This window comes from Tyto alba, unplaced genomic scaffold (assembly GCF_018691265.1).
Source record: "Tyto alba isolate M040663 unplaced genomic scaffold, T.alba_DEE_v4.0 Super-Scaffold_18, whole genome shotgun sequence".
Classification (NCBI taxonomy): domain Eukaryota; kingdom Metazoa; phylum Chordata; class Aves; order Strigiformes; family Tytonidae; genus Tyto; species Tyto alba.
The window spans coordinates 14,323,818-14,347,551 of NW_024881280.1; the positions used below are offsets into that span (position 1 = coordinate 14,323,818).

Sequence of the window (23,734 nt, forward strand, 5' to 3'; positions counted from 1 at the left end):
GAATACAAAGTACACATGTGCTCTGTTCCTTCCAACATGATGAGAAAGTGCTTTAAGAAGAGGCAAACATTACCTACAAGTTTATCTGGGCCCCAGAATCCACAGAAATGTGATGGAGAACACTAGGAGAACATTTTTGAATGACTATGTTGACAATATTATCTTAAAGGAGACAAGTTTACATATTGGTCATCTTTCCTCTTTATTCAAGTACTTCTTTATATAGAGTCACACTGTGGGTGACTTTGTTAACTGAAATATCACTGGTTTCATAAAGAAGGGTCCTTGGGTCCCTCCCGTAACTGAACAATAACTAAAGAAATGTTCTTCCCATCATAAAATTAGTAAGAAAACATTTGACAATCAGATAATCTTTCATCAGGCTACTGCATGTAGGTCCAGGAATAAAAATTTTTGATAGATAAGATATTAAAGTTGCCACACCTTGCAAAGTATTTGCACCTTCACCATTGTGTAGGAGATATGCACTCTTCTCCCTAAGTATGCAGTAGATCAAGGAAGAGGGAAGTCTTTTAGAAGGACCTAATCTTCCATATTTCTCTGAAGAAAAAAAAATAAAAAAAAAGCAAACCCAAACCCTAAACTAAATCAGTAGAAACATCATAATGACAGGAAAATGCTATTTAGAACTCCAGTAAGTAGATCACCACCAGAAGCATCCAGCACTGCCTTGTTTGTTGAGGTACACCAAGGCATTGGTATTGACCATTGGAGCAGTGGTCTGCAGGACATGAATCCAACACATCTAGCATGTTTTTCTGTTCTCCGAGCTCCAGCATCCTGGAGCTCTGCAGGAGTTCAAAGCTTGCACAGAAGCAAGCTCTCAAACTGAAAGATAAGCATCCATTACTCATGCCGGATGGTGAAGGAATGTTAAATAGAATAGTGATGTAAACATCTTCACTGCCTGGAAAAGTCTTGAACCCTTGGTTACCAAGATCTCAGAGAGAGAGGGATACAACAGATCAAAATTCTGGCAGATATCATGCAACAGAAGCCTCATAAATGATGCCAGAATTTCTTATATATTGTGTCTTGCAAAGACAGCATGGTAACTAGATACATGAAACTACACCAAAGCCAAACAACAGAAATTTCTACTTGTCATTCTGAGTATTTTATAATGCAATTAATCCCACAGTTGTTTTCTCCTCTCTGTAGATTTGCAGCAGCTGTCAGTGATAATAGATAGGTTATGTGGAAAAACCACACCCTTTGCCTCTTGCAAAAATAAGGTATTTCTCAATCCTCCTAGGGCTCCTGAGGCATGCTACAAAAAGTGCAGGTCAGTTTGAGAAGAATTACAGTGAACGAAAGTGAAAATCTCCTGACAAAATGATGGTGGAGGATGCATACAAAGCTATGACTTCAATTTTACTGCAGAAAAACAAGTTTTATACAAAATTTAAAAGGATCTAGATATCTAAACTTGCTTACAAAATTATAGTCTGGTACCATGTTTTGCAGAAGATGAAAAACTGTTTCTTGCCTCCACAGGAATATCAATTACAGGAAGCTAGAAGGTTTGGGTTTTCTTCTGTCTAAAGGCACTTAACAGGAGAGTATTCTCCAGGTGAGAGGGCAAGAAAAGATTTGGAGTCTTTGAACATGAATGAAATGGTTTGAAAGGAGAATAAAAGTGACAGGCAATTATGGAGGTTCTTTTAGTCCCATGCTGCTGAGCAAAAAACTGGGGGGAAAAAAAAAAGCAAAAACAAAACAAAACTTCACAGGAAGCTATTACAAAAGTCTTCATTGAATACAGAGGAAAAATCTACATGTTGCCTTTTCAAGAAGTAAAATTGGACTCTATGAGGAAACAGAATCCCATAGTCAATGCTGGCATGGGAAAGGAAGAGACCATCACTGTGTGATTAAATCTCTTAACAAGAAAATACCGAATGACTGACATACAAAGAAGAATCTGATCAGCCAGGTTGCTGAGTAGAAGTGATAGCGTTGGGCACTCACTACCCGTTTATGACCATGTGGGCTGCATAAATGAGATTGTGCCAAGGGTGTGCTGAGGACCTCTTTTTGTTTTTTATATTACAGCACTCGTGTATGGGTATCCTCTTGTGAATGTACATACATACAAGTAATTAAAGAAGAATTCCAACTTCTGTTCAGTAATGAACTTTTTTCCTTCTTTTTTCATGTTTTAACAATAGGTGCAAGTTGTAAAAATCTATGAACACAGAATCAAAGGATCACTTGGTGACGATGCAGTTATGTGAAGCTAGTACTAAACCCCTTAATTCTGAATTAAATGTCAGCATAATTTGAAGAGGTAACAGGACATATGCCCCAAACTGGGAATATACTTGTACTCTATAATCAAAAGGCTGACAGACCTTCTTGATGACACATCACAATTACATCTAACATTTTGGCAGGAAATTAATATCCCTTAAAAAACTTGAGGAGTTTCTAGGGCCATTTCTTAAGGAACAAATTTAATTGACATTTCATACAATATACGCAATTAGAAAATCCAAACCACCAGTGAATATAAAACGACTTACAAGTTTTTACCCTTAAACAGTTAAACGTAGATTTCAAAAAAGTGATTTGACCATCCAAATCAGTAATTTCCATATTTTACTGGTGTCAAATATAAAAACTGAGCCCAAATTAATAATTTATTCTGGCAATCAAAATAGCTAAATAAATTTCTTAGTGGCAACGTTTTTCTTCAGTTAGTTATGTTAATTTCCACCACTGTTTTAATTTTTAGAATGAAACATTCACATAATTTTCAGTAAAACCAAACGATTAAACTCACAATTGCCACATTGGTAGAATGGCAAAAAAGCAGGACAGATGCAAACTGTTATGCAACATTCATTTTACAAGTAATTAAAAAGCCCCTCATACATTACCTTTCTTTTCAAGGGACCTAAACGTGCTGATTTAGCATCTTGTGCTTTGTAAGTCAACCATAAGGCACTGGCCACATGTTGAACAAAACAGATTGAATCACCGTACTTGATTTCTGGGACTCCCATTCCATCCATATCACGTTTAAGACTAGAATCCTGCTTTTCTTTTAGCTCCTAAAAAGATAAAATAGAAGTTGGCACTTAATCTCTGTACTGGAAGATAAATCATTGAATTCTAAACTGAAACACATTCCAACACTGAACAATGTTTATGCTACTAATGTTGTTAAGATGCAGATAAATTTAATTTCACATAATTTCTATTTCTGTCCAATTAATTAGTCAGATTCTGATTAAAAACAATTTTAAATCTGAAGCATTATTTTCACTGAAACAAGAAAAATCGAGTAAAATCTATTGCCATGTAAAGATATATATATTAAAAAAATCTTTAAATATTTAACCTAACCGAATCAATAATTGAGGTCCTGATGTAATTAAAGTTTCAGTTCAGTATTCTGTAGAACTCCATATCAATGAAATTTTTTCATTTTAGCTTAAATAGGAAAAAAAAATGAGCAGGAACATATTTTGAAATTTATTTAAAATATTTCTATGCTAAATAATTTTTTGCTTGTAAATAGTATATGCAGACAAAAACTTCCCTTGAAATAATGCCTCCGTATCGCAACAATGAGCAAAGTAGATGAGAGAAAATATTAATTTTTAAAATAAGTATGATTTGGCTTTTACATTTAATTTACTCTTGCATTTCTTATTTTTATTACATTTATTTTATTTTTCCATTTATCCTCTGTAAGAGGAACCTGATTCTTTCAAATCTCTTTTAAAGACATTGCTCAATGCTCAGCTGGATAACTCAGGACAGTTTGTAAATCCAACCTATATCTTAATCCCATTATTCTCCATTTACAAGCAGAGGATTTTAAGTCTCCAGCACAAAAGCAATCTTTTTATTAAAAAAAAAAAAAAAAAAACAAAAAACCAACCCAAACTTCTCCTTTCAAAATTGAATTCAGGAATAAGAACAGAATTATGCAGCAAATTCTGTAATAGCAAATTATAGATATCTGTGCATATGTGTGATTAAACAAAAAACTCTAAGTAGAGTAATTAAATTATATAATTTTTCTATGATTTCAAATGCTGATGGGCTTAATTTTAAGTATATATAGTTGTTCATTTGTTCCTAAGTAAAAAAAATATGTTAGACAGTGATATACAGTTTAACTTATTATATGTGTAAGAGGTTCTGTTATTTCATTTCTGTTTACTGCACGTTCAAAATCTGTGGAGTAAAGAGAAGGTCTACTTCAACCATGATAATCTACTTTCATTTATACAGAATTTAGCTGTCACATTTCAACAATAATTTTAGTTGAAACAGACAGCATTAGAATGCCAAGATGAAGTAGAACGAAATTACAATACATTCTTTGGGGATACAATTACAATATCAAAACTATGGGGAGATCATATCACATCATATTTACATTGACTGCACTATCACGTACAGAAAAAGATGAACTATTCCAATACATATTTATAACGAGGCCATTAAATTAAAAATATAATAAAATAGCACAAATTCATTAACTGTCAGCAATTAAATATTTGGCTTTACATAGCACCCTGAAGATTAAAACATTTTTCTCAAATATTACATCTGCGTCAATAATCAAGTCTCAATGAACATTTCAATGAAAGAAATCATAATGTTGTAAAAAGTGATCCTAATTAAGTCACTGTTTTAAAAAAAATGAGTGATATTGATGCTTTTTGATGACACTAAACACAAAGAAAAACCATGATTTTTTTGAATTTCAGAAATAAAGCTTTAGAATAATTTTGGGGGGCTGAAGGCTGTTCTCACTTTAAGCAATACAGCATAAATTCCTTTTTGTGGTGTTTTGCTCTTTGTGTTTGGTCCAGTTTCCCTAGGATTTCAGCCACGTCATTTGATAGCAGTGTACAAAGAGAGGGTGTATTTTCTAACATTTGAAAAATATAGTCAGATAAAATTATCTGGGAGAAGGAAAAAAAAAAAAGTATTTCTACATATCTTAGCAGCAAAATATCTAAACATATTCTCCTTCAAAACCCTCTCTTCCCAAGCTATTCTCAGTTTAAGTCCCTCAGGCCATGAATGAATCAATTTGAAGAAAACAAATCACGTCATGGGTCTGGAAGATGACAAATGAAAAATAATAGTAAAAAAAAAAAAAAAAAGAAGGAATAAACAAAGGAACTTGAGGGCAAAGTTGTCAAAGATGCAATTTTCACAAGATATTTAATATACTAGAAGGGCAAGATTTAGAAAATGAGATAATTCATAGTATATTCATAGTATCATAGGTTCCCATGTGATAGAAGGTAGGTAAGGAATGGCAGTGTGAACAGGACAAAAACTGAACTGCCTCTACAATGTTTTTCTTCAACAATTTTGTAAAAAAGTACAGAAAAAACTCTTGATAACTGAATGGCTTGTTTATGTACCCCTAAGAACGGTAAGACAACCTAACCGCTGAACTCTTATTAAATCTATGTGAGCTAATTAAAATTGTATCTTTTGGTGTTACACACTGTTACTGCATTAAAAGCAATGCCATAGGCTACCCCAATTTAACAAAAGTCAAAAGGTCTACAAATATAAAAGCAGAGGACTGATACACTGAGCTTACCGATTTCACTAGTGGGCTTACTCTACTCTGTATATGTTGCTGCATGCATTTCTACACCCCAGTAAGCAAGGAAAAAAAAAAAATGGTGATTTTATTTTCTACTTTTTCCTCCCATACAAAGTAAGTAGAACAAATAACTTAATACTGTATTTGAAATGTAGTGCTCGCTGGGAAATGGTAATTGTAAAATATGAACTTACAAGTAAGTTCTTGAACTTTTAGAGACAACTGTAGGTAAAGGACTCTGTAATACCTATCATACCAAAAACGAATTAAACTTTATGATTACTACTAAACTATTACGACATCCTAAAGCCATGTTGAGCCCCTAAGATAGCTACATGCTGGCAGTAATATTAAAACGATATCAAATCCTTCTGCATGAGTCATCTGTGTCTTTTGAATGTGTTAGAATGTTACTTAGACTACACCAGTAACTTCTTCATTGTCAATTGTATATACCATCACAAAAACAAAATATGAAATCTCAAATATTAATTCTGGGCTACAACAATTTTTAAATAAACAAATATTTTAAAATATGCTCTTATTTTTCACTCTGTTTATTCTCATAGAACTTTATAAGCAGAATCAAGGTTCTGCTCAGCAGAGTATTCTGAGCCAAGTACTGTGCTGGAATGGGAACATCCCATTTCAAAACAGGATTCCATCTGCTTTAGGGAAACTGCCATCTCTTGGTCACAAGGCATTACAGAACTGTTGCCTTAAAATATAAAGGTTGACATTTTAAAACTTTGTCAAAAGTAAGCTCCTTATTAAACCCAAGAAAAGGTATGATTTTGGGGGTTTGCCATCAGTTTCTGTTGCTTGTAAGCTTAATATGCAATAATTTCTAGTAAATAGACATATATTGCGTATCCTGTTTTCATTGAAATCAGCACCATAATTATCTTTAGTATATTATTTCATTTTTTCAAAGGCTCCCTTTTATTGTTATTTATGTAAGGTCATATTAAGGAAAGCTCTATTTTGAGTTTCATAATTTAAAATACCTGTTGTGTTTCCAGTGTTACACAACAAAAGGAAACAAAACAGTGAAAGTAAAACATGATGAATGCAACCACAGGTTTTGAAAAGCAAGTAACACACAAGACTGCTGAAGTGATATGCAGCAATACTGAGGATGACGGTGTGCTTTTTGAGCAAGAGGGACTCTACAACAACTGTTGGAAAAGTAAAACTAAGTCATGTGTTACAGGTTCCTGGGAAGCCCTGTGGATTTGATATACTCCACATAGCTCTGCCTACTGGAAAAGATAATCTCTTTTTTCCACAAAACCCCTTTTGCTGGCTTAGAAACTGTAAAGAATACCTCAATGGAGAAATGTTTTATTTCCTTTTGGATACTCAGCAGCAATGTATATTCTGAGCAATTTGGTCTGAATACGGTGTTGACCCCACCTGGAGCAGAAGGCTGGACTAGATGACTTCGCAAGGTCCTTTTCAATCAGAATTATTCTATGATTCTAAGGGACAGGAGTGCTGTAACTAGCCTGGTATTCCAGCACACTATTTGTAATGATCTGTATACAGCTGCATAGGAAGGTATTACACAGCTATCTTAAAATTCTCCTTAGTACATGTCATATTATGGCCCAGGCAAGTGAAAATATTTCTTCATTAAGAAAGTAAACAAGAGAAAACAAAGATTTACAAATACATAGGTGCAGAAATTAAGAAAATCACACTTGCACATATCTAGGTTAACTACTAGTTCTACAGTTCTTTTTACCCTCAATCTGTATGCAGTCAGCACTTGGCTTTAGGAGTCCTTTCCTTCTTACAAGCCAGATCATTCTTTGGGGCTTATTTGCTTCCAAAACCTCACCTTTCTTTCTTCAGGAAGAGTTATCACTGCTTGTTCCCCTCACCTTTGGAAACACTAAAGTCTCTACCCATGGGCCAGTGCAGCTCTCACCTGCCCAGACAATAAACAACTATTCTTATTCTTGGCACAGTCAAAACCAAGTTTATAAACTTTTGTTAGATAAAAGTATTCTTTTCTATATAGGAGAGCACAAATACTAGGATAATGAGACATTGAACTTGTATTTCATATTAAAATGTACATTAACAACCATATTATATACAAACACAGTAGAAGGGATGAATGCATTACACAGTCATTATTGACTTCCACGTAATTAATTGCTACTGTACTTCACCTTAGTAATTTTGGGGATTGTAACAAATTTCACTAATGTGTCTTTGAAGCACACCTCAAGAAAATAGGATATGTTTACTCAATGTAACAGAAATGATTTATTTTATGAGTATGCATACATAAGCAGAAAATCCATATACTTAAAATTTATACATTTATATGCACAGATTAAAATATTAAGAAATTGCAGGACAGTGTCCAATTAAGCAGTATGTTATGTTTAAATTCCTATAATGTTAAACCAGTAATGGTAGCATTCCTGGCATTCTCATCATCCTTACCAGGGTGCCATGATTTGCTAAAAATGGCAAAAAGTTACAGCTGTAGTAAATGCCCTGCACAACATCATATGCACAATCTACACGGCATAGACTTTGCACTGAAGGAAGAACCAAACACTGTTTGGTGAGCAGCTAGTAATCTAAGGAAATTTTCTGATAGTTTTTCAATTATTTTGATTTGTTAAAATAAAAATTCTCAGCATATCATATGCAGTCACACTAATAAAATATTGTTATTTTAAACATACTAAAAATAAGTATCTGCTTTATTATACAAACAAAAGTCTAGAATCTGTCAAGACCCTAAATGCTAGATTTTATATAGTATATATCTAACTTTAAATATTCTTTTTCACTGACCTTCAGAGACCATACAGCATTCAGAATTACATGTAACATTTAGTTTCTCATACTTAATAAAAAAACATTGTAGCAGCTATGGAAACTATTTGTAAGTAATATCATGAAAGCATGTAAAAACTTTACATCATTGGTGTAAAAACCTCTCACTTTCTGGAAAAAAGTTACTAATTTTGCCTATATCCATAATCGTTCTTCATTCTCTCTCACTTGTAGTGCTTTTCTCAGCTGGAAACAATGAAAAAGCAAGTAACATGCAATTAGCAACTCACTAAAGAGCACAGTTTGAAAACTGACTACATTTTCCTTGTAATTGACCTATCAACACACTGCACAAAGAATAGTAAGGGCAGAATTTTGCCCAACTGAACTGAATTCAACTCAATTAAATTACGACAGATAGAGCTGAAATGAATAACATTCTACTGAGATTCTGTCCAACTAAAACGATTTTATAATAATTATAGCTTTAGTATTAAACCTCTGTATCGGGCATTGTATTAGTTTTCAATCTTGGTTTTTTAACCAGTTAACAGTTTAGCTTACTCTAAAATGTATTCATCGTCCCCAAGTAAACCTCTGTTACTCTCAACTCTGGTTGTTTACCTTTGTATTTAAATGCATAATCCCTGTCAATTGCTTCAACTGAGAAATTATGAATAATTTATAAAGTCATTGAACCAACTCAGATCTAGTATTTGAGTGTTACACACTTAAGACAAATTTACATTGATCTTATTTACCTTTGACACTCTAAAACAAAAGGCAGTAGATGTTGTGTCTGACTTTTCTCTGTCTAACATTGCAAGTCCTTCATCTTCATTCAGAGCCAAGTACTTTCCTGTTGTAATATGTCGAAGACGGAAAGGTTGTCCCCATCTGATGTTACTTCCACTCCAGCTAAACATATGAGACATCAAAAAATGACTTATGAAGTAAGCAAAACTAATATTTCTATTTTGGGCTTTAAAGGATGTTCAGAAAATATAATGTGTTATATATACTCCTTTATGCTTCTGATTTCAATATTAAAACATTGCATTAAAACAGATGCAAAACTGTTAATATATTTTGAAAGGGAACCTTAGAAAGGAGTATAGCTTTAATTTTCTTGTTTCTATACCCTCTCTCTGTTTTATCAGGGTGTTAGAGACAATGTCCATAAAAAATCTTACATGTTTCTGAAAAATACTAAAGTGTAAATTAAGTGCTGTTTTTCAGTTGACTGCCTAAACAAACAAACTAAACCTAAGTGAGGACTCAACATTCCAAAGAACTATCCTACATTTCTATTAGATATGAGAGTATTTTATTTGCAATCACAAGCACACCAAGAGTAAAACAAACATACAGTTCAGAAGGCCAAAGTTAAAACATATATACCCTTATGGTATACACTGAAATTTCACTTGCAACGAGTCAACAGAGATAGAGTCTGAAAAAAAAAAAAAAAATGGACACCCACGAGGGTTATTACCGTTCTGATTTCCACCCACGCTTCTAAAATTCCAAGTAAAAACTAGGAAGGCATTTTACTTTTGGACAGAAGCAATGTCTCAAAATGACGTATCTCATAGGCAGCACTGCATTTGATACAGGACACAGACCAAGGGAAAAACCCCCCAGTATTAAAATACTGACATTGCCCGTATATCATGGAAGATAACTTTTTATTATTTCCAGTGAACATACTAACATATATCAGGGAAAATATATTACTCATGTTCTGCCTTAAGGGTCTATAAAATTCTAATTGCTGTTAACATAACAAGAGTGGCTAACAAAGAAGTTCAAAAAATATCAGCACCTTATTCGAAGGGGTTCTACTCTCCACAAAGACCTTGCTCGAACGCCAGCTCCTCCAGTTTCATAAAGTACTTTCCTACAGAAAAGATTCAGAAGATAATCTGCTTGTGTTTGTGATAGATAGTATTTATAACTCACTCCTCTGTAAACCGTATATGACTCGCTGCTTCTCCCCAGCTAAACAGATGGAGTTGAATCGACAGAGTATTTCCACTCATCAGTGAGAGCACAGATACATGATCCAAATGTCCCAGGTAAGCTAGGCTACTTCCATTAAGCTACTGTCTCTCAGAAGTTGATATACTTTGCCTTCAAAGTGGCTGAGAAACTTTTGCTGTTACTAATCAGTCATAAAAATATGTACTTCATACAGTTCCCAAGAAATTAATCTAAATTACTAATGCTCTTAAGTACATATAAACACAATATTAAAATAAACATGCATATTTGCATACTTTAATGATTATCTGCATGAATACAACATCAGAGACTTCACTCCTAGAATTCTAATATTAAAAGACAAAAATGGTGGTGATAAAACAAAAATGTTGTATTATAATCCTTATAAAATAGATAATACAGATAAAACTATGTATTAGTTTTAGGAAACTCAGAGAAACTAAAAAACAGGAAGTGAAGGGATTCAGCCTTTAATATAATCTAGTTTTCTTGAATTACTGGCTGGGGATTAGTGACATGTTTTGGTGGTGAAACTAACATTCCACTCAATAATCAAATACAAACAAATACAAACTATGGTGGACTAGTCCTGTTAACAGGAATACATGCAAGAAAGTTTTTCATCTTTCAGTAATCATTCACATCTTGTCATCTAAGCATCGGAATTCATATGAGTTTTTTCATATATGATAGATATAGGAAACACAGTGGATCATAGGAAAGGTTTTGATCCAAAACTCAGGATAGATAGAACCTTTTTTTTAAAAAATAATTTTTAATAATATTTTAAATATTTTTAAAACAGTAATTTTATTTGTTACATTCTGCAACAGTAGACATTCAGAAAATAATAAAATTCTAATCAAATACCTTATTTAATTATAATAGTAAGTTGGGAAGTTTGATGTACACCTTACCTATTTTAAAATATTGTGAGAGTCTCTTAACTAAGTAAATTTATTTTATTTTACATGTTTTTAGACTATTATCTGCAACATTACTCCTATTGAGAAACTGTATTAAAGGCTTTGCTTTTACAATGTGCGTCCCAAGCTGTCCTCCATACTGTACTATGTAAGGGTTTATTGCACCATCATTATACCAATAAATTGAAATGTTCTGTTACTGGTAGCAAATGCTCAGTGGATGCTCTAATTGAACAGAAAACTGTTCACACAGCAAAACAGTTTCAAATGATGACAAAATTATTTTTTGCTATGGCTACTTCTTCATTTGAAAGAGTGACATGACAACAGCTATGTGTAAACTGTGAGTATGGTCAGAAACTGAGCCCTCCAAGCAGATGCCAATAAGAAAACCATATTCTTAATAATTGTAATATACTGCAGTACATTCCTTCATAATTTGAGCAAGAGAGAAGTGTTCAGACATACAAGCAAATTTATCCCAGATGCAAAACAAACCGATTCACTAGCTTCTTTTCAAAAGCACAGTGAACTTCCAAAATTTTGTTGGATTCTTTAATTTTCCTTAGGGCAATATAAGCAGCCAGCCTTTTTTACATTTCTAAATTTTTCTGGCAGTGGTTCTTTCTATTAATATATTTATTTATTTATTGATATCTAAAGGAGAAGTTTGTTGAAACTTTCAGCACGATTATTTGATTTACGCTTATTCCTAAATGTTTTCATCAATTTCTAATGATAAATTTTGATATGCCTTTGTCAGATGTAAGAACAGTAATTCATAAAACTTGTTCTTCCCTTTCCCAAATGAAAGAAGGGGTGAAGAAAGATTAATAAAACAATTCCGCTGTTCCTTGTTTAATTAAAATATCTGGAACTGACCTCAAACCATAAAGACAGTTGAACTGAAAACCACAGAATAATGCAGAATGAAAAATGACTAGATCATAATGTGATTAAAGTACAAAAACAAGTTCAAATTACAATTTGGGTCTTAGGAAAAGATTTTGTTTACCCCTCACAAGAAAAACAAAGAAGCAAACAAACAATCTAGTAGTACAGCAGTGAAAAGCTTTTATTATTATTAAAAAAAAAAAAAATTTCTATGTATCCTGAGTTTCAGATCAAGACCTTTCCTATTATGCATTGTCTATGAGAAAGGTCATACAAATTCTGAACCTTGGATGACAAGACACGAATGATTATGGAAAGATGAAAAACTTCCTTACATGTATTCCTGTGAACAGGACTGATCCACCCTAACATGCACAGGAACTGGACCTTCTATTGTACTAATGTATCTGCAAAAATGTGCAGCAAGGGAATTTAAAATCTGCCTTCCTACTCTGGCAAGCTTGACTGAATGCTACACATGCATACATAAAAATGTCACAACACAGCTGTTATACAACTTGTTCTGAATCAAAGTAGCATTTTGAAATGCAGAATTTTAACTGACTTTTCATATTGTCAAATTATTTTCCTTTTTCAACAGTTAAGAGTAAAAAAAATTTTTAGCATTCTTCATGTGCAACTATGGGACCTGGAACTCAACTTGTGAAATGAACGTTTTGGTTTTAATATCTGAACAAGTATTTCTATGACTTTTCTTCTATTGAGAACAATTAAGATTTTAATGTATCTAATATTCTGCTTCTTGATCAACATCACTACATTCCAGGAAGAAAATATTAATATGAAGTATACTGGACTATGACAAACCATTTGCATCCAGTTATCTTTATAAGATGATGGACTTGTACATCATCTTTATAAGATGATGGACACCTGTACATTATTTAGGAGTCCCATTTAAGAACACACAGGTGATTTCAAAAATTTCAAAATGAGTGTACTGTAAGAGTAAGAATAGATATTCCTCACAGTACAAGTAGTAGCATTTTCTACGTATCTTGTCTTCAATAATAAAGTTTTTGATACTCCAGAATTAAAAAATAGAAAATGACAACAATAAACCTAGCAATCAATTCATCTTCATTTCCGGACTCTGTGATGATTTTTCGAGGTCCCTTCCAACCTGGACCATTCTACAATTCTATGATATACTGAACACACAATAACTGTCTGGAATTTTTCTTTTCCATTTTCATCCTAGATCTTCTTTGGTCTCATTCACTTTACTCATGTTACTTTTGCCAGACTCAAATGACTTCTTCCTAGCTACGCTCGAAAGTAATAATTCATTTCCACTCTCTTTGACCTCCTTCATTTCTCCTTGGCCCAACTCAACTATTCCTTCACTGAAGAAATACTGTAAATATGTCTCTGTTCACCTTTTATACTTCTTAAGTTCCTATATTACTTAAATCCTAGAAACCTTTTCTAGCTTTTTCTATATGCAACACTCTACTAGCATTAGTGACCTGCCCTTGCAGTAACAAAACTTCAGGTAAAGAGAATTTCTGCTTTTACACAACATTATCCTTGTAACATTTTCTTTGTCTTCTCCTTGATTCCATCCATCTTATTCTGAGTTTTTGCCAAGCCTGCTTTTCTGATGTCCAGTAAGTCCATCCCCAATATTTTTGCTTGGCCTGTAATACAAGACCTTAAGATTCTTGGCAGTGAATAGTCACTGTGTGAATTGTTAAGGAGCATTCTCTACAGAAACCTTCAGAAAATTAAATGTCTGTTCTATGAAAATAGAAATAATCAAATCTTGTCTAACTTAGCTTATTCAATAGTCCTAATGGCATGCACAGAACTGATTAAACAAAGAGACAGAAATAAACACAATCATTTTCTACAGCTCTTTCTCCTGTTCCTATTGCTATTTTTTTTTCCATGTATTCATTTTGTTTTGCATAATGTAAATGTGACTCCTACAACTATGACACAGTACAAACTTGGCCTTATGTCTATTGTGCAGCTCACCAAACCAGAAGATATGACAACTACCAAATCATTAATCTTAGCACATAGTATCACTACCACACATCTGAAAACGTTCAATATATCAATCACATTATTCTCCTGTTTTAGGAATACACATACATAGGTTTCATTCAGAAAAATAAACATCTTGTAATTTTACCCTTTGATTCACATAGTGGTAGAAAAATGGAAGTAGATCTTAAGGCAGTAACAATACACACCAAACATATTAAGAACAACAACATAGGGCAATAGGACTCCACAATTATTTTTGGTTTCAACTGTATCTGACTTCTAGATAAGTAACAGTGATAGCAAAGTACAGCAATTCTGAACATACTGAAAAGGCTTGACATTCTAACCTTATTAAGACTGGTTGCTTATAAGATTAGTCTGAATATGATATCTGTTCCACACAGGGTATCTAGATCCTAATACTTTTGTTAATAATTTTATGAGGTGTGCACATTTTCACACTCAACACAAACTTCGCATCTTTTTTTTTTTCCTCAGAACAGCAATAAAAAAATCAACTGAAGTTTTCTGACAGTTTGGTTTTTCTCTTGACTTTATATCAACATGATATATAACAACTGTAGATTTAAGTTTAATACAAAAGTGATTTAGTCAAGCTAATATGATTTAATTTTCTTAACATATTAATCACATTTGAGAGAGCAAGCACTTCCAAAATGGTGCAAAATATGTAAAATATGAAAGTCATTGTAGACCCCAAACTTCCAGAGATTTTTTTATACGCCTTTTTTAAAAAAATTACCATCTTCCCTGCTAATGCTTGCTTATAGTAGTACACATTAAAGACAAACAACATAACAGGCTGAAATCTTAGTTGAAGTCAACTACTTGAATTTCAGCAATAAAAGGACTCATGACTGATTTTCGGTTTAGTAGGTCTCAACTTCTTGTAACAATGTCACTCCCTAATTAAAGATTGCTGTAAATAGTGCTTAACCTCTAATTCAACTGACAAACAAAAAAATCTATTTCTTTTTTATGAAAAGGAAATGTATAAAAATGCACCACCACTTACTTGTGCTGTGAATCATTCTGATCTGTAGATGGAATTGTCAAACACTCATCATGGCCATGGAAAAATCGTACTACATGCCCACCAAGAAGATATCCTGTAGAAGAAGCACCTTTACACTTCAGCTTAAACACTGGCAATATGAAAATAACACTCTCCAAAAAAAAAATTTAAAAATTAAAAAGATTTAGGTGAAATCTGTTTTCAAAATTTTCACTCATAACTGAAATTAAGCAAGAATAATAAATTCAGTATGACAACCTATTCTTTTTTAGTATCTTTTTCAGTTAAAAAAATATTTCTTTTGAAAATGAAAACAAAAAGAAAGCATTCTCTTAACAATTAAAAATCAAATTAGTATTCTGGGACAGAAAAGGAAAATAAACTATTTTGAAAATTTAACACTTTAGGTAAAAGCTAAATCAAATATATAATACTGCAGCTTCCTTCCCCTTAACACCTTTAAATGTTCTCAATAGAAAATAATTTGGTGAATTCATCAGTTTGTTCTGACATTTATCATTTGTGTCAAAATCAAAACTGCACAGCAGCAGCAGGAAACAGAGTACAGAAAAACACCTAGCAGTTCTGAAGATTAAGTTTAATGGAAGCTAACTTTCCAACCCATTTAACACAAAGACTACAGGTCAAAACTAGGCACTTTGCCTCATAGAAAAAAAGAAAAGAAAAAAATGGTGTAGGAGGAGAATGATTCATCAGACTGTCAGTCCAAACTGTTCTGACCTTGTAAGTGAAATTAATGCCTTTTAAAAGAACAAATACACTTGAATGAGGAAGACTAGAAAGAAACTTTCATACTGTTCATAGAAGTAAAGTACAATGTTTGTTATGACAGTGTCAATGACAGAGTATGGCATTGAAATAAGGAGCAATATTGAGTGGATGTGCCTTTCATTACAGAACAAGACATTTCTCAAACAGAATAAGGTGATGCTTCTCAAACATGGTTGTAAAGTGCAGTCAAGTACCCAGAAATAAACCCTGACCCTGTAGTGTGGGATTTAAGGCTGATTAAGAGGATGCATGTAGAGAGCTCATTTTCATTGACTATTACAGAGAGGCAAGAAGGAAGCATGACTGAGATCCAGAAAGGATATTGAGAAAATATCCTTAAAAAACAGAAGTGACTGGAAAAGGAACTATGAGAAACCTGCTTTCCATTTCACCTGTACCTTTATCTCTGTTACAGGGCAACTGAAAATCCTATACAAAATTGAAGTTTACTGGCTTTAGTTATTCTGCAGCTCCTACTCCCCAAAATGAAACTGAAGGCAATAAACTCATCTGTTGGTCTCTCTCAGTCTTCATCCCTCATGCAGCTTTTTATGCTTTGCTATTTTAAAGTTACAGCTTTTCTTCCCCATCTTCCCTTATGTTATTCTCTCCTATGCTCATTTTCTTCATTTTCATTCAGCTCTTTGGTTTGATGTTCTGAAGATGGGTTTTTTTTTTCATTTTCACTCTTTATGAAAAGCAATATAAAGTCATCTAAAATACATACATTTCTAAATAAATAAAATGACAAACCTTCTGTAATACTGCTTCCTGAGCATGTAGGATGTACATTCCATAGCGTCTGCATAAAGGAGGCATCCACCTGAATACTTCCATTTGATATGGAGAGATGCTGAAATAAGATGACAGTAACAGAAGACAGTGAAATTTATGTACTTAAAAATATTTTGTATATTAATTTCTCAACAAAATAGAAATACCTCATAAATATACAAATCTTCTTTAAAAATGAGTAGTCACTTGCTTTTAAAATGAACTCTTTTCTAAATCTAATGAGCAGACTCCAGCTGCAGCTTAGAGATCTTCCACAGTTACAGAAATAAAAACTTCCCAAGATGGAAAATGCTGAACTACACCTTGGGATAAAGGCATGGAAAAAGTCTTGTTCAAGGAGGGGGAAATCTTTCATAGAGGAAAAAAAAGGTGCATTACAACGAGGCATTATTTCCTAGATTAGAACAAACCTCATCCATAATAATCACAACCATTTTCCCCAACTCCTCACAGCACTTAGTATTTTGCCCACTGTGTGTCCACTTGATAAACAAACCAACCTACCAGATATCTTTCAGAGGACACACTGACCAGGATAAGATCATCACCTATTCGAACTTTTTCTCCTTCTGATCTTTGTTTAGAAGCAGGGTGTATTGTCCACCAGCAAGCCTCACCTAAAGGACAGAGATATTTATCAAAGGTATACAAAACAGACAGCTCCTAAGAAATGTAAGGATGTGTTTATCCAACATTGAAATAACGTAATAAAGAATTGTGTCTTATAAGACATTCACCTTATAAAACCACCTCATTCCTCTTTAAAATACATTTTTTTTTCTTTTTCTTTGAAACTTTTTGTCAACCAATCTTTGTCACTACTAAAGCTGATATTTCTCTTTTCATGTTTTTTCAAAGCAACCAAACATTTACAAATCACTGCTTAGAACTGCCCTCCCTTCAAGGCTCTCGCTGCCAGTAAATTGCTGACAGCTACCTCAGTCTTAATTATGACATTTTGTGTCTTCTTTTGCTTAATGTTCATATTTAATTCACAGTCTTCTGTCTCATTTCCACTCTAAGCTACATTTAAGGTGTAGAATACAGAATTTCAAAACAAATACTCCATAACTTTACAATATTGCTACACTACAAATACCAGTTCTGGGAGAAGTTCCATTAGCACTACAGACCATATCACTACAGGATAGCCAAGACTAAGGGTGACAACCATAGAACATTACCTATACATTAAACGTAACATTCCAGATTACTTTGTGTGTACACACACACGATTCTGGGAAGATTACCTAATTCATTCCACAATTTCACACACTTCATGGATTAGTTAAGACCCTGAAGAAAATGCGTTGAATACAGCTTTCTCACTGGGCAATGCAAAGTCAGAGAAAATTACAGAAAGGTAAAGTTGGTAGCATAAGACAAAGCACAAAAATCTGTTTGATCAACTAAGAAATTTCATGTAAAACCTCCTTAAAACAAAATTTGAAGGTTATGAAACTAGTTATAAAGAAGACAATAAATAAGTTACAACCCTAGAAGTGTGAAGTGCTAATCTTTAAAAGATAATAATTTTAAATATCCAGTGGCTTTTCACTCAATACCTGCTAGGTGAAGAACACTTCGTGCAGCTGAAATTGATGCAATAGGACAGTTTCATGGTTAGGGGAACAGGGCAAGGGGAAGTGATATCGTGGTATTCGGTTTATGAGGTTTACAAGCATGCAGTAGTTATAAAAATCCTCTCTGCAGAAACTCAACTAGGCATTCCTTTTATGTGTTGCTTTTTATATCTTACTTACGTGTTACAAGAGTCTTCTTATATATGTACAGTTACACAAATACCAATATGAGACAAGTACAGATATTCGTTATAAAACCTCACAAGCACAAGCTGACACATGCATAATAACTCTGAAAAAGACTATAAAATTATAAAGACAGTTTTAACTGAAACTATTTGCAGAGAAATAGAACACATACATTCCTTTTAGCAACATGCCTAAAGAAAATGGTCTCCATCTAAGGCAGCAATCAAACATATAATCAAGTAAGAAACCGCTAATATATCCGTCTGAGACCATCTTTTGTATAGCTACAAGAAACTGAGACAAACTTCTCTCATTCAAAACACAAGGTCATGTAGATAATCAGTGCCACCTGAAAAGGAATTTTCAAAGATCATGGTCCAAAAACATTTTAACACCTACAATGGCAGTGCCTCTCCATCATCAATTAGTCTATTTTGATTTTAATTTATTTTCAAAATAATGAAAAACCAATAGAAAACACAGGTTTATATTAATACAACTAGCATTTTTTTATTTGAAGCTTGACATTAATGAGGTGTGCATACAGGTACTTAGATTTTCTCTTCAAGGTATATGTCTGGGCCTGGCTACTACCGGGTCACCTATTATTTTCTCATGAGTACTCATCACTTTCAGTAACCATTAACACTATGTATACAGCGGCACGTAAACCTATTTGTGGCTCTTGGTGGCTGAGCTGCTTTTAAATTCATTTAACACAGCTTCCAGCGGTATCTCATAATTTATATCTGAATTCATGGAAGCACAACTTGTTTAACCTATATTTCTGTCTGCAGTATTATTACTGGCAGTACTCTCAGAAATCTTTTAACTAGATTTTAAAACTTTATCGCCATTTCTTGTTTGTGTCATCTCTCTTCCACTCTGTCGCATTATTATTTTGTTCCATTGTATGGTTTTTTTGTTGTTCAACTCTTTTAGCAATGTGTTCATTACATTTTTTGTTCTCCTCCATTACAAGTGGCATAATACTTTTGTTGTATGATTACAATGTATATTGTGAATGCACCAATATATGGCTTTTCTGTATTCTAATTCTATTGGAAGTGCCAAGCCATAAAAATAGAAAACAAATGCATCAAATTTATTTTATTTAATGGAAATTGTTTACATTGACCATTATCACCAGTGTTATTGCAGTTGTGGTAACTCAGTTTAATTCCAAGGCGTTCTCACATTCTTTCACAAAGTCAGTTAATTTAATGAAAGTCACCAGTACTGACAGTCATCATTTACTTTCAGTAATCTTATTTCTAATGAACACATAAGTATGACATTTATAAATTTACAGTGCCATTAATCTCAATGCGTTTTCTAAAACCAGAAATGTGTTACACATTTTCCTTCAAAAATAACTTGTCATACCTGCTGCATTTTCTCGTAATCCCACATCAAATGCAAGTTTATCTGTCTGGGATCTTGATGATGTTAAACATGTCAAATACTGCAAAACAGTGAAGTTATTGAAAACAAAAAACCAACAGTATCCATTAACACACTCGCCATATCAATACATTCACAGTACTCCATCTCACTCTCACCCTGTGCTTTTTTAAAATTAGCTAAGCATGATGTTATTTGTATACAAGCTCTTCCTAGAGTTTTTTAAAACCTTCCAAGTTCCTTAAAACATCAAAATCCTTTTCAACTTTAGTATATTATTTCTCTGTGCAATTTAGCTCCTAACTTCCAAAGTTTCACATAGTTCATCAGATAGGAACAGGCAAACATCTTATTACAGGGTTAGTGCCATAAGTTTGTTTCATGAAAATACAGCAAACATACCAAAAGACAGTAATCATACTTGCAAACCTAGTACATCAAGGCAACTACAATTTGTATGGTTCACAAGCATAAAAAACAGGGTTTAAAGACTACTGCAGAGTGCTCTAGTACAGGAAAAAGGAGGGAAGAGGTTTTATTGACTTCTCATTTCTTCAACCTCTGTTAGATATACCTGCATGAGCCCTAAGAAGTCAAAGATCCAGAACAGTTAAAATTTTCCAGTTGTACAATGTAGTGAAACAAAATTTAATCAAGGTAGCCTGAAGATAGCATGTTTGCAGGCATAGACTCTGGGAACTATGGGATGTTAAAAGGAACACCTGAACTTATGAAATATGATGGAAAAAATAGCACATATCACAACAAATTCATTTGCAATAGCAGCAACTTGCTAATGGAATTACCATTAAAATGGATTCCTTAAGGACACAGAAATAATTCATGTCTAAAGGAGCTTTTCAGCTACATTTCCGAGTAAAATGGATTGAAGAATCTGAACTTAAAATAAAAGAGACACTTCCATTTTGTTGAGACACCATAAGCTAGCCACATTTTTTTTTCAAGTGCAGAAGAGAACTTAAAAAGTTCTAAATTTATGTATTTTTTATATTGATAGGAAGACATTTATTTGGGTTTCATGTTACTCATTCTGTGCAAGTGCTTTCACTTACCATTTCACTGAACGAATGTCGAAGTAGTATAGCATGGCCATACAGCAGGGTTCTGTGACCACCCCCTTGAGCTGCCTACAAAACAAGACAGAGAAGGTCAGAACTCCACTTCACTGCATGGACTACGATCAGAATCGTGTAACGTGAAGAGCTACTACAGTTCAAGTAAGAAGTGCAAATATTAAAGCAAAATATGAAATCATAAAATCATAGAATGGCTTGGGTTGGAAGGGACCTTAAAGATCACCTAGTTCCAACCCCCCTGCCCCGGGCAGGGACCCCTTCCCCCAGCCCAGGGTGCTCCCAGCCCCGTCCAACCTGGCCTTGAACCCTGCCAGGGAGGGGGCAGCCACAGCTGCTCTGGGCACCCTGGGCCAGTGTCTCACCATCATCACAGGAAAGAATTTCTTCCTTATATCTAATCTAAATCTAACTTCTTCAGTTTAAAACCGTTACTTCTCATCCTATCACTGTAATCCCTGATAAAGAGTCCTTCCCCATCTTTCCTGTAGCCCCCTTTAAGTACTGGAAGGTCACTATAAGTTCTGCCCAGAGCTTTCTCTTCTCCAGGCTGAACAACCCCAACTCTCTCAGCCTGTCCTCATAAGGGAGGTGCTCCAGCTCCCTGATCATCTTCACGGCCTCCTCTGGATCTGCTTCAACAGGTCCATGTCCTTCTTATGCTGGGGGCCCCAGAGCTGGACACAGCACTGCAGGTGGGGTCTCATGAGATGTGTATGCTGGGCAAAAATCTTAATAATATTGCTACAGCAATAGACAAACATCTGCCAAAGGAACGAATGTTGTTCTTGGTTAGACTCTTATTGTGACCGAATTTTTATTATAATTAAGTAAAAACACTGGATTTAACAAAAAATGTTTTCAAGTAAATAAGATACTGCTTACCTTTCTTATAAACTTCGTAGAGGCATTAAAAAGATAACAACAAAATAAGTATATATACACATACAAAAACTGAAATCTGAAAGAGAAAAAACCACACCTATTGCCCAGAATAGTTTAAGCACTTACTAAGGATATCTACTTGCTAGTATTAATGTAATCTTAAGCATTTACCAGATTCATTAAGGCAACTGCATCCATAATTTCAACCAAGCACAGTTATTCATTTTGAATATGGAAATTGATAACAAGATCTGGGAGAGGAAAAACTGAATTTTTCCATATACTTCCTTTAGAGAATTTAACACATATCTTCCAAGATCCTTCTGGTGACCAGAAAAAAATAAATTTCAAGGGAAGAATCTTAACAAGAAAGTTACCTATGGAACAACAGACAACAAGCTTTATACGTTTTCAAACCAAACTCATGTATAATGACTTTTGAATCTAGATAGAAAATGTGTTAGATTACTGCAAAAAATTGGAGAAATATATAAGAGAGCTATCATTGGTCACTCAGAGAACTTAGCATACTTTTACATATCATGATAAAAAACTGATCAGAAATAATAAATAAAAAAATTCCAAGAGCTCCTCCAAAATACGTCACCCATAAAAAATGGTTTTAATAATATATCCTGCATCACTGCTTGAGGAAGAAAACCAGAAAAACGTCATGTAACAGCTTATATAATAATTATGTCCTAAATTACAACTTTTATTTAATCAACAAGGAAAAGCTTAACAACAAAATCAACTGTAATTACAGACAGGTTGTCAGAAGATAATTACATATAGCCAGTTTGTAACAAATATGCACATACTAAGAACAAGCAATAAAATACCTCATTCTATTTTTTTACCAAAAGCTTTTAAGTGAATCACTTCTAATTTTAAGGCTGACTCATTAAAAAAAAAATAAATGAAACAATAAAACAACAAAATCCAAAAATCCAATATGATATGTTCTTCCTCTAGAAAAACCTGAAACAAACAGCAGAACTCAATTACAAACTGAATTTAATATGGAAAACAAATCATTCAATAGAATGATAGACTGGTGGAACCAACAAAAGATTAATGTTATTTATATGAGGCCAAATTCTATTCTTAACCATGCTTTAATACTGAGAACAGAGTGTAAATGAACATTTTAAGATGTGCATTCCTACATTTCATGCTGTCATTTTTCTCTACATCTAAAACAACTATTAAAAGACAGTATTTTGTATTCTTCATCTCAAAAAAAGCTTTTTCTGAAATCTACTTTAGAAATCACTTATTACCATACCAATTTGTTTTCACGGTGCTAAAGATAGTGCCTCATAATACAAAATATTTAACTTGACTGGTAGTTATGACATATGTCTCAAAACAGAATCAGTTAATTGTAACTTTAAAAATAAGCCATCCGTTTTACCAGCAGCTTGTTGACAGAAGCTAATTAAGAATCCACTTTCTCTGAATGTAATAAATCCATGTGGTCCAGAAAGAAAGTTTCTTGCATTAACGTTCAGGCTTTCATTTTTTATTTAATCCTTGCTATTTATATGAACTTCTGTGCTCCTGTGATGATTTCCCCAATGGATGCTACCCAGCTTCAAAACAAATGAAGGGCAAGGCAGTTTTGAAATAAATATGGCACAACAGACTATGCTTTCTTTCTTTATTGTCCACTGACCTCAAAGCAACAGTATGATCATTTT

General features: G+C 33.5%; 1 protein-coding gene across 1 annotated transcript in view; it reads right to left on the minus strand.

Annotated features, from left to right (window-relative positions):
* RYR3 (ryanodine receptor 3) overlaps nt 1–23,734 on the minus strand; it is a 241,921-nt gene that overhangs the window by 156,524 nt on the left and 61,663 nt on the right. Inside the window, exons 4-12 of the mRNA XM_032984720.2 lie at nt 22,032–22,043; nt 21,126–21,200; nt 20,035–20,113; nt 17,381–17,493; nt 16,835–16,934; nt 15,290–15,383; nt 10,239–10,313; nt 9,175–9,331; nt 2,904–3,077 (exon numbers count right to left, since the gene is read on the minus strand). Of these exons, the coding sequence (XP_032840611.1) occupies nt 2,904–3,077; nt 9,175–9,331; nt 10,239–10,313; nt 15,290–15,383; nt 16,835–16,934; nt 17,381–17,493; nt 20,035–20,113; nt 21,126–21,200; nt 22,032–22,043 (879 nt within the window). The remainder of the gene's footprint in view (nt 1–2,903; nt 3,078–9,174; nt 9,332–10,238; nt 10,314–15,289; nt 15,384–16,834; nt 16,935–17,380; nt 17,494–20,034; nt 20,114–21,125; nt 21,201–22,031; nt 22,044–23,734) is intronic.